Genomic DNA, 14,828 nt, shown 5'->3' with positions numbered 1-14,828 from the left:
AGTCCTTGCTTGCATGCCATGATGAATAGGTTTCTGTTTGGTTTATTTTTGAGAAAAACTAAGCAAATATTGCACCCATTGACATGACTCTGATGTATATCCAAATTAGTCCGTCAGATATTTACGTTAGAATGCTTCTCACAATTTGATTACATTTACAAATGGTAATTTTTTCTCTCTAAATATCTATAATTCTAACACTCCTTGCATGCAGAAAAAGTAATATGTACTCCATTAGAAGTTTATTTAACTTTGCTATATAAAACTGAGGATAAGATACTATATTCAGTCAATTTATAGATAAAGAAAAGGAGAAAATATCAGTGGGGGCCAAATTCTAAAGGGGGTTGGAACTTTGTGATGCTTGTTTGTATTTGTTTTTCTTTAATAATTTTTTGTTTTGTCTAATCTTTTCATTCAAGTTTTAAATACAAGTTAAAATGACTGTTATCCACATTCTTTTTATATATTATATTTAAAATTATAAAAATTTATAAGGATAAAAACACAATTAGAAGAAAAAAATTAATAGTGTGCTTAATTAAGAAATATCGTATTTAATTAACGTTACAAAACTAAAACTTGAGAAAAATAAATGTTTTTATATTAAATGTAATTCTTAAAGTAAAAAAAAGGATAACAAAAAAAAGGGGGAAAAAGGAATATCATAATTTCTTGTTTTTTGTTTACATGGCAATAACATGAGTACAATGGATTGTGATTCTTTTTTGGGTTAATAACAATAAAAGTAGAAATATGTAAACAATAAAATAAAATTAACAAAATATATATTTAACAAAGAAGAGTTTATACAAGATAATTTAGTTGTTTAATGTTATAATCAAACAAAGTAATTTCAGACAAATAAAAGCTAAACCATTGAAACGTACAATATATTAATCACTAAAAAACTCCAAATTAAAAATAACTATCATTTGTTGCCCAAAATTTTCTTGTTTATTTTAAATAAATTAAAATAAATAAGAACATCATTATCCTATCTCTTCGCCGTTATTTTTAAATTTTAATGTATTTGACTAAATACTTTTTAGTTTTCATTTTACGGTAAGAAACTACAATTAACAATTTACTAAACAAAAAGAAACCTCAACTTTTTTTCATAAATACATTCATTAAATACAATTTACATTTACTACACACGTTGTCTAAAATGCTTCGCATAACCAAAACAGTTCCATAAAAAATATAAATTATTTATAAATATTTATTTAAAACTCAAATAAAATAAAATCAAACATTTAGCCAAAAATAAACATAAATAAGCTAAACAAAATTATAAGCATCCTCTCACTTTTAATTTTTCTCACACATCTTTTATCACACAATATATTTCTTAATTAATATTTTTTCTCAATTTTATCACTCTAATAGAAATTAAAATTAAACTATGGTTTTGTGATATTGTAATGTACACAGAAAGACAAAAAGTTGGGACTATGTTGGCATGCATACATTAATTACAATGCCAGGAGTCACAAGCACCATCATTCTCTTCCTCAAAAAGCTTTATCTGTCACACTTAATACAAACAAACATCATGCCTCACATTTCAATACCAATTTTGGAAACTACACACAATTTTTTATTACCACTGCTTATTTTTTGCAATTTCCTAGTCCCACAAATTACGTTATTTTTCTTTCTCATCAAGTGAAAAAACTAAACAAAAACTTAGATTACTATACATACTGCACAGTTTACTGTCACAGTTACATATTTTTTGAACTGGCCATTGAATAAAGTAGATATAGGAAGCATATGGAGGCTCCACCAAACCACTACTTTTTTATCATATCAGATATTTTTGTACTACTTTTGGCTTTGGATAATTATTGAAAGCAAAATGAACAGTTTCCAATCTCTACACAGCCTTGTGTGCTTTAATTATATGGATATTAGAGAAAAAAAGTTCAAGAATTCAAACCTTGCAGACAAAATAGAGCCAACTGTGATGCTGCCAACTTGGACAAAACTTTATTATGAATGAACCAAAATGCATAAAGTAAAACCAAAATGTCTTGTCACATTAATTTGTCTTTGTTTATTATTTATTATTATTTTGAGTGTTTGATCTCTAATCAATTTGACAGCTAGCAGATTCACTACCACCATTTATGGCATCTTTTCTGTGGTAGAATTTCAAACTAAAATCTTGATTTTGGCAGTGAAAAGGTGCTGACAGAAAGATTTTGCAGATAAGGTAAAAATGGAGACAGATAAAAGAAAAATAAGACATCATATAATAAATAATGCAATAGAAATAAATAAACAGAAAATTTTATTATATAAACTATTTATGAACTGTTGTTTGAACAATAAATGTTTTAATTAAACACAACTAACATGCATGCACACAAGCTGTCTCATAGTTTCCTCCCACATGGCTGTTTTTGTCTTTTTCAAAAAGGTTACTTTTGATTTAGAAAATTAAAAATTTCTTTATTGCAAACTCTGGTTTAATTCAAAAAGATGAGTTTGAGTTCAATTTGACAAGGACAATGCAGCAGGAATAACTCCAAAAAGCAATAGAACTGTCAGTGACAAAAACTGAGAACTACTTTTCAAGAAATAACTATGAGCTGCATATGTTTGTTGTATAAAAGGATTATGATGGTCATGAAGAAAACAATGAGCAATCAGCACATGAACACATGCAGGTAGAACATTTCAGCTATACCTACACAAGTTCAAGGCTTTAGAAAATGTTTTTGAGTCCAACAATGTAAGTGGTGAAACTAAAGTCAGTTTGTGTCAGAGTATGTTCTGTCTTGTTGGGAGATTCACTTACATTCTTGGAATCCTATTTCATAGCTCAAATATACAATGAAGTAGAATCATGTCAGTTCCTAGCCTTCAAAGTCTGCAATTTACTTGACAACAAGGCAGTATAGGTCACAGTAAATCATAAATTGTTTGTATCAGATTTAAGTGTCAGCTTTTATGCAGAAGATATGAAAGAAAAAGAAAAAATCAAACACTTATACATTCTTCATGACAATCATGATCATTGCCACATCAATAAAGAGTGCAAGTAAAGTAACTACAGATGCTAAAAAGCCTGCTTCTTATCAGGAATTACAGGGAAAACAGCACCCACCTGTGATTTTTATTTGCATTTGAGGGATATGATGATGGCAATAAGCAATGCTTCAGTGCATACAAATAAGCAAAATCAAGGGAAAAGAATCATAAGTTTTGCAGCTATGGATATTAAATAATAATACACATTTAAACTTGGATGACAGAGATTGTGATATCTATATAAGCTTCACATGAGAGAAGCATCACTCCAATATGCTTAACAACAAAGGGCATGTCTTAGTATTTCCATGAAGAGTGGTCTGTGATAAGCAGTGTTGAAATCCAGAAACTAGCATCATACTGATACAGTCAATGCTGATAGACAAACTGGTTTTCATAAACAGGTTACATATGAAACAACTTTGCTGTCCAATGTGAAAACAATGGCTTAGTAAGCATTTCCTGTTTTTAAATCAGAATTTTCTTTCAAGAACCAGCCAAGACAATTGCTCTCATAAACTGCTGTTCTGAAAAAGTTAAATACACTACTGTTCTGATCAAATTGAAAAGGAAAATGTTTTTTTTTACCGCACTTTCACCAACTCAAAACGCACTTTGAGGGATATTTTGATGATTAAAAAAATTAATCTTTATATTATAAAGAAAGAGAGAGATTGAAGTTAAAAAACTCGATGAAAAATAATACAAGGAATAGCAATGTCGTCGTACAGTGGTTTTGCATAGGAGAAGTTATGTATGATAGTTATGGTGTCCCTCCTAACTCGCCATTGAAAAGGTTCAATTGGATCCATTCATATAATTTAGTAATGATGGGAGAAACAAGATTTTTCACAATAAGAAAACCATTTTCCGCAGGATCGGAAACTGTACGTAATTCGTGTTAAAGCAATTTCTTTAAGAAAATTAACGTTAATCTTTTGGCTGGAAACATGAATTCAGTGTCTTTTTTCATTCACCGTTAGCTCAAAATTTCATCCATATCTCAAAGTTTCATCTTAAACGGTACAAAAGTAAATAAAATCTAACTTCAAATTATTTTTATCAAAAAGAGAAACTTACAAAAGAAAAACTTAGAAATATGGATGGTTGAGATTCTAAAAGAGTTTAAGTTTCGTATTAAATAAAAATGAAAAAAATAAACACTATATAAAAATGAGGATTTATAAATTTATTATTTTAAGATTTTAGATTAAAAGTAATGTTAGGTCTCGTGTGCCATTGATTTATATTTTTTTGGATAATTCTCTCTAAAAAACTCACTATTTAAATATTCTTTTATATTCAAATGATTTAAATAAAATTATTAATAGAAGGAATATTATTTGTAAGAGAATAAATTAAAATTTGACTGTACGTTTAAACCAAGTTATTTTATTGAAGATTAATTTTTTTAAAATTTACATTTTAAAAGACTAAATTTATTAAGATTAATATTTTGTAAAATAATTTGATTTGAATTGTAATTAAAAAGAATTTTATATAAGTTTCTATTTTAAAGACGTTTTTAAATAATTGTATTTAAAGTTAAAAAAATATATAAAATATAAAAATATCCATAGTTATATATGAATATAAAAAAAGGACATTTTTACACAGTACCGACAAAAATGCCAGAATAACGTAAACGAATTTTTTTAGACAAAGGCATATCTTATTCAAACCGTTATCATCCCTAAAAATTTAGACAGGCATATCTAATCCAAACCGTTATCATCCCTAAAAATAAGATAACTTGAGTTGAGAGTATGATTGTGTGTGCAATTTCAGTTTGGAATAGTGATTTTTCACAATTAAGAACAAGCTATTGTTTATAACTTCCACTCTTTTTAACGAAATTGATGTAACTTTTTACCCAATAACGCCTTCATTTTAGATTTCCGCATCAACGACTAGTACGGTTGTGGCATTTGGTTAACTTAAAACGGTATCCAGTTTATAAATTTGGTTAGCTTTAAGTATTATCCACTCACTCACTCACTCTGACCATTATTGTCAACTGTGATGTTTCTGTGACTGAATAGTGTGTAATTGGCATGTGAGCGCAAAAGCATGCAAAATATTCTTGGATGGTTCACCCACTGAGCTTACCACCAACATTCATCAACTGTAGAATCATCAGAGCCAACATCAAATCACACACATTTTTGGGTCTTTTTTCATTTTATTCATTCAACTTTCTCCACTCATTTTACAGAGTAGGAGAAGAAACAAACTGTCTCGGTAAACTAAATAGATCTTTCCCTTCAAATGGAGAACCCCAGTCCCGGGAACCAGCAGATGTCTCAGAAGAAGCTACTCCACCATCTTGCAGTCCAGGCAAGGGAACAATACTCCCATTTGATGATTGAGAAACGACTCCTGAAGCATTTGAGTCATACATCTGAGTATTACTCTTTGAAAATGGTGAAAATCCTAGCCATGAACCGTTTGACCTTGGTGAAGCTAAACTTCTATCCAAGGACCAGTCTATGTTAGTATAATCAAACTGCATTGACCCACCAGTGCTCCAGTCAACTGGAGAGGTTGCCCCTGATTGACCAGCTGATCCTAGTCCGGAAAAGAGTCCCAGAGAAGTAGCAGCAGCAAGCGTTGGGGATGCACCTGCTCTATTCCAATTGCTATTCCCTTGGCAGGTTGCTTGGTGATCTACTGAATTGCTGCTGCCACCAGCAAACTGTTGTTGAGGTTGATACTGAAGTTGGTGGTACCTTTGATTAGAACTAAGGTAGTTTGGACTGGGGCTTCTAGTGCTCGGGGCATGGGATAAAAAACCATTAGATCTCACAGCATCTGGACCGTTAGTTGTATACCAAGTAGCAGCTATTCCAGGAGGCGATGAACTCATAGTTGTGGTTGGAACTTGCTTTGCATTTACAGTTTGGGGCCACTGCATCATGATTAATGGTTCCCTGGATGCTACAGGTTGAAGGTTCTTAAACTCACCTCCAACAGGCACATAACGTGCTTCAGACTTAGCAGGCGGGGCTAATATTTGCAAAGGTGATTGCAGGGAATAAGAAACAGAAGAATTAGATCCTGAACTTGGCCACTTTTTATCAGCTGGTACAGTAGCCTGTTGGGGCTTAGCCCATTCAGACTTAGGTTGGATTCTCTTTACAGGTTGCACATTTCTATTACTGGAATCTGAAGGGACTCCAATTGTTATTGCAGCCTTTGTATAGTTAAATTCCTTGTCATCTTTTTTAGGTTGATTTGGTAAAGGAACAGCTTTTGTTTGTGGCCTTGAGCTCTGACTTCCAACTCCTGACTGCTTAACATTATTATTGATGAGAGGATCACCTGTTTCCTCTGGCTTTGGCGGAGCAGATGGGGGATCAAGTTTCAACTCTCTCAGGGTTTCAGCAACCTTATCAAGATCACCGTCACAGTTAACAACTGCTCTTTCAACCTCCTGTTTTGAGCAATCATACCTGGTTACCATGTCTGCAATCTGAGCTAGCTCATCTGATATGTCAATTTTCAAATTGCCCCTACGTATGTTTGTATCCTTGTTACCATCTGCTTCTTCACCACCTTCAAACAGCCACGCTACTGATTCCTCGACCCTACCTTCGTTCAATATCAGTGCCATTGTTGCTCTTTCATGAGAAAAGCCCATTGCAACAAGCTGCTGAGAAAGTGCCTCCAGTTTCCTCGACATGAGATAACCAGTACACCGCTCATGCAATTCCTGTGCTCGCCTTTCTTTCTGCCGTTGATGTTTCCTCTCATTTTTCTGGCGTATTTTCTCTCGTTTGTCATTATCAGCTCCTGGTACCGAGTCTGATCTAACAGGGGCATTAGAACTTTTCTCTTTATGTTCTTCGGACTCACCAGACCAACTACCATTGTTAGAAACAGAATCATACTCAACACCAGCAACCACTGAGTTGACAGGATGCTCATCTGTTTCATCTATGTTCCGAAAACGACCATTAGCATGTATAGGTGAGGTAGGTGTCGGTGAAATGTCCAGTGTATGGAATGTTCCTAATAAGGGGTTATATGCACTGGCTGGAACAGCAGCCGATGCATTACCAGATCCTGTAGGCTTTGCAGCAGCTTTCTGGGCTTCCTTGCTAGTTTTTTTGTCTTTAGACTTGGATCGGGATGCAGGAGACATCATTACAATAGCCCTGTAACATTTAAAAAAAGTTATTGTGCATTGCTTTATAACTGACTACCAAATAAATACAGGATTAGATGTATCAACAAAGATAAACAAAAACTCTCACTACCCCCCAGAGCTAAAAGTCTCTTCATATAACTTATAAGGAACATCATGTGTGTAGTAGATCCTTTGGCAAACGAGCAGCCACTTCTGAGTAACACACTACGCACTACTAAGGGGAAAATAAAACATATGAACAGAGGCAAAAAGAGAAGGCAAAGAAGTCAAAACAATAAGGGCGTGTTATAAAATTAAACAGCACAAAATAGTCTCCCTTTAACTTAGTTTTAGAAAAAAACTGTTTTAAGGAATGAGGAGAGGGAGAGGAAGGATTTCCTGTCCGTACACTCAATGTATTTTGTGAACAGAATATAATCGCACAATAGTTCTTTCATCAACTGTTCCTAACTTCCTCTATGCGAGTGCAGCTGCAGAAATTTATACAATTACACATCTGGGCAAAAAGCCAGATCTATCTCTGCACAGGCATTGCTAGGTTTCAAAATTGAGAACGTTTCAGTTAAATCTACCAGAAAAATGCAAATAACTGACTATTAGTTTTTCACACAGATATTAAAAAGACAAAACTGAGTGTAAGTATCACAAAGTCAAAAATCATTTTGCCCAAAGTTCAGCCCTTCAATCATGCCCAAAGTTTTAAGCAATTAACTGTAAGACAAAACACCAACATTTCATGCTCTCCTGTCTTCCATTTCGGCATTAATCAACACAGTAAACAAAAAGAATGGTCTTCTAAGAATACACTCAGATGCGAATAAACAACAAAGCTTGTAGTCAAACTGAAACAAAAGCCTAAAGACTCCACAACTTTCACACGGTCATCCCACCCCGAACAAAAAATCAAATTCGGATAAGCAACCAAACCCCACAATTCCCTCTAACACTGATATGTAACACCTCTATCTAAACAACGAAAATTCATGTTGCCTAGAGCTGGGAACTCAACGCGAAGAAACCTATAATCACAGCTAACTCAAAATTAAAAAACTACAATCAAGGTCAAACGAAGAAGTATCAGCATGAGTCTCACGCTATTCCCTCTCGAGGATCCACTTTATCCCCACTTCACAATCCAAACAGACCAAAAATTCCCAAATTCCACGAACGAAAAACTGCGGAATCCGAATTACCCAGTTCCGTGATTGCACGAAGCTCTAAACCAGGCAAGCGGCTACTAGCTCCCCGACAAACGAGGCGACACAGGATCGTAGCTGCAGTTTGAGATTGAAGGAGAGAAAAGTGAAGAAAAAAAAGTATACCAAGAAAAAAAAGTACAAACCTAGGGTTTCGGCGATAAAGCTTTGATGACAATGATGACGATAACGACGATGGGAGATCCCTGAATGGCGAAATGGTTAAAGAGAAGATGCAGACAGAGAAAAGAAAGATAGGTTTTTCGAGGCTCAAACTGAATTTGACAGAATTAGGGTTTTGAAGATCTGAAAATGATAAAAGAACAAAATTATTAAAAAACACTAAATAAAAGAGAAGGAAGGAAACAGACATGTCAGTGTGTATTATTATTACATAAATTTTATATTTTTAACTTAAAAAAATAGATGTTTTAACTCTTTGTAATAATCTAGTTCTTTAAATGTTTTAACTCTTTATGATAATATATTTATTATTATATAAATTATATATTTTTTATCTAAATCTTTTAACTTGCTTGTAATAAATTGGTTTAGAAGAAGTTGTTTATTTATTTATTTTTAAATTCAAAATCTAATCTAATAATGTTAAATATTCCACTTTTCTGCATAACTCAACAAAATTGAATATTAAAACTGAATATTCTCAGAAGACACATGCTATATATATTTTTTTGTAATGGAAAGAGGGTATTGTTAATTTTATTTTCCCGAATATTTATAATATCCAAAATTAGTTTTTAATTTTTATTAATTTTAATTTTATATAGATAATTAAATAGAAATATGTATTAATATTTTTATTTTAAATTCAAATAATATTATAATTAAATTATAGATTTTAATGAAAGTAGAAAAAAATATTATATAAAGAAGTAATTATGTATACAATAAATTGATAATTTATTTCCTGTATTATAATTTTTATAGAAAAAAATACAATCTTTTCTAGAAAATAAATATACAAGATTTACCGTTTTCTCTAAAGAAAATTACATAATATAACTCTGTACTGTTCGATCCAGGAGAATAATTTGTAGTATGATTTAGAAAAAATTATAAATATTTTCAGTTTGTAACAGAAATAATTACATATTAACAAAAAAAATTGCATACTAAATAATAATATTTTTATTGAGTATTTATGATATAAGAAGAACCATGTTAAATTTCTTCTATCCTTTTATTTAAATTTCTGTTTTTATTATATATATATATATATATATTAATAAAATTACAAAACAATTTAAATACTATAAAATATAAAAAGTTAATGTCTTGTGAGTCTTTTTAAGACAATAAGTTAATTGCTAGAAAGTCTTATACTAATAACAAAGTGGAAATGATTTGAAAATTAAATGAGATAGAAAATTTGGTAATGGATATTAAAGGGACCTTCTTATTAAGCCTTAGGTGAAAAAATTGGAAAGGACATTTGGCTTGGGAACCTTTCTCATCACACTAACAAAGGTGAGTTTTTTCACAAATTTTTTTATAAAATCAAATTTTCCTATGTGTTTTCTATTTACACATTTTATTATCTAATAAATCTTATAATGAAATATAGAGCTTGTCAAAATAATTAAATGTGAATTACTTTTTCAATATATGATGTTTAATTTATATTATAAAAACCTAGAAAATGATATTTAAAATTTAAAAATAATAAAATTTGATTATTTTAATATGAAATGAATTTAATATAAAATGTTATGTTATAAAACAGTTTCATTATTTTAAAATACATCATAAAAACTATTTTTTTAGAATTCTCTGACTTTTTCTAAGACTTCTTTTCATATGTTAATATCTTTGAAAATCTGTTTACCATATCTTCAAGTTTATCCGATCAGTGTTTTTTCAAGAAAGTTAGTTAGTTTCTATTTTTCTTTATCTCATTCTTTTGCACACGATTTTATAGTGATTTTGCATATTTCATTTAAATTTTATAAAGAACTCTATGTTAATCAATTATTTTAATTGTATATCCTAATTATGTTTATGTGAGTTATAGGTGTATAATGGAAAGGAATTAGATATACTGTGTTTATTATTATTACATAAATTCTATATTTTTAACTTTAAAAAATAGATGTTTTAATTATTTTGTAATAATTTAGTTAACAATAATTTAGATGTTTTAATTCCCTTGTAATAATATATTTATCATTATTATTATATAAATTCTTTATTTTTGAAGTAAATCTTTTGACTCTTTATAATAATTTAGTTGAAAAGAATTTAGGCACATTTATTTATTTATTTTCAAAATGTAACCTAATAACATTATATATTCCACTAGTAGATTCTTCTATTTATTGACATTAAAAAGAGTCAACTAAAAAAAATTGTATATTAAAATTTAAATCTCTCTTCTATTGACAACAACAAATATAATACTTTTTGTGTAATTCTTCTATTTGTCCAAAATTAGTTTTTAACTGAAAACAAAACACTATATATATCTTAGTATTTTTATTTTAAATTCAAAAAATATTATAATTAAATTATAGATTTAAGTTAAAGTAAAAAAAATATTATAGGAAGAAGTAATTATGTATACACTAAATTGATAATTTATCTTCTAAGTTGTTTATTTATTTATTGTCATGTACCATATTAATAATTTTAAGATTATATATATATATATATAATATTATGTGGCAAATATTAAATTTACTTTGGTTCTTTCATGGAACAAATATAAATAAAGTAATTGAGTTGGTTTTGAAGTTTTGCCACAGTTGTCATAGCTTGATGGAGTTGTGAGGATTTTAATAGTTATGCCATTGAAAAAAATTTAACTTTTATAGAAAAATTGTATAGAAGATAAACAATTTTGTACAGAAAAATTACACAATAAGATTTCCACTTTTGTCCGAAAAAATTGTACAATACAAATTTTTATTTATTCTCACAAAAAATTATATAAGAAAGTTTACATTTCGATCCTCCACATGAAAAATTGGAAAGAATAATTTGTAGTTTGATCTAGAAAAAAATTGTACTCAAAATTTTTAGTTTGTGACTAAAAAAATCGTGTAATAAATAATAATATTTTTTTAAGTATTAATATGAGGGAAACATGTTAAATTTCTTCATCCTTTTATTTAAATTTCTACTCTTATTTTTAAACGTTTGAAAATATTATCCTTGGTGATTTATAAGCATTATAAATTATTAATAAGTGATTTTATAAATACTATAAAATTAATATAAAAAAAAGTAATCGAGTTGGTTTTGAAGTTAGTACCATGGTTTAATAGAGTTGTGGAGATTTTGATAGTTATGTCATTCAAATTTTTTTAATTTTTATAGAAAAATTGTATGGAAGATAAACAATTTTGTATAGAAAAATTACATTAGAAGATTTGCACTTTTGTCCGAAAAAATTTACAATACAAATTTGTATTATAAATTTTTTCGGAAAAAAGTGCAAATCTTCTAATGTAATTTTTCTATACAAAATTGTTTATCTTCCATACAATTTTTCTATAAAAATTAAAAAAATTTGAATGACATAACTATCAAAATCTCTACAAATTTGTATTGTAAATTTTTTCTATACATTGATGTCATAGGCTAAGAGGAGAGTTGCACAAGATATCGCAAAGAAAAATGTCTATCCCACATATTGTTTCGTGGGGGTTATGAGAAATTGGAGCATAAGATGATGAAAGAGGCATTTGTCTCTAATCCTAGTGGGGCCTCCGATAGGAGTACCATAACTCGTCCTCCACGTCATGTTACATGGAAGAGAGCTCGCCAAAGACCATATGCGGAGTACACATATGAGGAAACAACGAGCATAGCTAGGTGCATTGTAAGTCCCTATATTAACAACATATGACCTCCAATATGTGATTAACTTAACTTTAAATGTTTAGTTGTAGGATGAATTGGTAGAGCAAAGCACACAGGATACATTTACTCCCGAGGGCCGTGAAGACATATTGGCAGTTGCCATTGGTCGTCCAGAGCATTTAGACATGTTCGAGGTGTTGGTAAATTTATTGGCATTCGTCAATTCTTCGGTCCTCCAACAAGTCATCATAGTAAAGCCCATGTAGTAAGAAGGTCCTCAAGGGTATCAAAGAAGAAATTAGACAGGAGATGAGGGAGGAGATCAGCGAGATGAAGAAAGAGTATGGTGATATGTGGGCACAATTGAAGAAGGATATACTCTGATATGCAGGCACAATTATTAGCGGCTGCGAGCATAATTAGCCTCCCCTCAAGCCAACCTAGGAATCCCCCCAACCTTCTCATCTTTGTATAAGCACAAAGGAGAGTTGTGATGTTTCTCCTAAAAACGCTTCTTCCACTATTGATGCAGACTACGAGTTCTTTAGTGATGATGCCCTACAGTGCTTTGTAGCCTTATGTAATTTATCTTATTATATTGTCTATATGTACTTGTTTGTTTAATCATATTATTTGATATACTTTACAAATATTATTTGGATAACTTAGGTAAAATGTATACATTAGGGTCAACCATACACCATGAAACCATTACAACTGATATGATGAGAGTGGTGGTTGTAGACATACGAGATGCTATAGCTCGAGTCCCTGTGCCTATTCAGGAGGTTCAGAGAGTGGAACAGGCTCCTGGAAATTTTACCTTTAGCTCGCTAGATTATCAAGAGCAATTGTAAAGGAGGTAATTATTTTAATTACGCACTTTGTTGTTTTTATTGGTAATACTAATCCTTTTGTAAGTTTTTAAATATGTATACTAGGTTGAAGCACAAGGGCAGGAAGATATGAATGAATCACTTCAACAAAGGCCACAACCGCCACAACAAACAATTCTAGAACAACTTGGTGTGTAGGCAGTGAAGATATCCCTTTCTCCTATAGAGTTACAAATGCCTCCTAAAGTCACAAACAGTACATCTTCGCTCTCTTTCTTCATATGTCAGAGGGATATTTTTGAAATCCAATAAAAACAAATAAGGAAAACAATAAAATGTTTGGGGAAACAAGAAATTGAATCTGGCAGAGCCGGTTAGACAATTTCTAATCCTTCCAAAATATAAAAATAAACAATTTAATAGCATACATATGGCATAACATAATCAACATCACATTTTACAACTATCACACTTGGATCTAAACACAGAAGCATATTCTCATCCAAAATTCAAAATCATACAGAAACAAAATACTTCACATTCAAGATTTAAGATGAACAAAAGTAACATATACAAGACTCAAAATCTTCAAGGAAAATACCACTGCTGCCAATTCCAAATCATGAGTAGGATAGTTCTTCTCACGAATCTTTAATTGTCTTGAAGCGTATGCCACCACTTTTCTTTCTTGCATGAGTACACAACCTAATCCCTGATGAGAAGCATCACAATAAACTTCAAACTTTTCACTTGGTTCAGGGATTACCAAAACCGGTGCACTGGTCAGTTTCTGCTTCAGCTCCAAAAAACTCTTCTCACACTTATCCGTCTAGACAAAATGTCGCAACCGGAATCGCGACGGGACGACGATCCAATAAAAGAATATATATTTAAAAAAAAAAAGATTTTGGAGTCGCCACCATAGTTTATTCTGGAAAACTACAGAAAAACCATAAAATGATAAGGCATGGTCAAATTGAACCAGATTCTTGGTTCGAGAGTCGGTTACGCGTAGGGAAGGTATTAGCACCCTACAACGTCTGTGTCGCAACCGGAATCGCGACGGGACGACGATCCAATAAAAGAAAGAGATTGAAAAGAGATTTTGGAGTCGCCACCATAATTTATTCTGGAAAACTACGGAAAAACCATAAAATGATAAGGCATGGTCAAATTGAACCAGATTCTTGGTTCGGGAGTCGGTTACGTGTAGGGAAGGTATTAGCACCCTACAACGCCTGCCCTAAGGCAGTACCTTTAACTAAATGCGCGAATGTGGATGTGGTTTTCAAAGTGTTTAACAATCCCTTAAAATCAAACTCAAAAGAAACAAACAATATTTTTTAGCTTTTTGGGCCCGACAAGGATTGACCTTGCTCCTACGTATTCTCATGCAGAATGAGAAATCAGGGTTCCGTAGTTCATTTGAAAACTGCTTGGAAATTTGTTTGAAAATTGTTTGAGAATTTGTTTGGAAAATGATTTGGATTTTTGGGAGAGTGAGCCTGACAAGGACTGGCCTTGCTCCTACGTATCTCCACTTTTGATGGAGAATCAAGGATCACGTAGTTCTGGGGGCAAAATTGTTTGTTGTTTGAAAAGTAGATGTTTTTTAGTTTTTGAGGATTTTTATATTTTTTTTGGTATTTTTGAAGAAAGGGAAAAGGTTTTTGGCACAAGGACGATGCGTGCGATCACACATGTGCCTAAACCTTTAAAACGTATTTTTGGTATTTTGAAGAAAGAGAAAAGGTTTTTGGCACAAGGACGATGCGTGCGATC

General features: G+C 31.2%; 1 protein-coding gene across 3 annotated transcripts; it reads right to left on the bottom strand.

The window, feature by feature from the left end:
* Positions 1–5,192: 5,192 nt before the first annotated feature.
* Positions 5,193–8,713, bottom strand: LOC108338415 (uncharacterized). 3 transcript variants are annotated; one of them, XM_052880461.1, is made up of 3 exons: positions 8,535–8,713; positions 8,286–8,466; positions 5,193–7,199 (listed from the first exon to the last, which is right to left on the bottom strand). In XM_052880461.1, the coding sequence occupies exon 3, from the start codon at positions 7,187–7,189 to the stop codon at positions 5,252–5,254; it is 1,938 nt and encodes a 645-aa protein (XP_052736421.1). In that variant the 5' UTR covers positions 7,190–7,199; positions 8,286–8,466; positions 8,535–8,713; the 3' UTR covers positions 5,193–5,251. The 3 variants fall into 3 exon arrangements, with proteins under 3 accessions (XP_052736421.1, XP_052736420.1, XP_017430770.1); XM_052880460.1 differs by having other exon boundaries at positions 8,386–8,466; XM_017575281.2 differs by lacking the exon at positions 8,286–8,466.
* Between the last annotated feature and the right edge of the window lie 6,115 nt (positions 8,714–14,828).

This window comes from Vigna angularis, chromosome 7, assembly GCF_016808095.1.
Source record: "Vigna angularis cultivar LongXiaoDou No.4 chromosome 7, ASM1680809v1, whole genome shotgun sequence".
Taxonomy (NCBI): domain Eukaryota; kingdom Viridiplantae; phylum Streptophyta; class Magnoliopsida; order Fabales; family Fabaceae; genus Vigna; species Vigna angularis.
The sequence above is the reverse complement of the archived record's forward strand: the minus strand, read 5'-3'. Positions and strand labels throughout refer to the sequence as shown.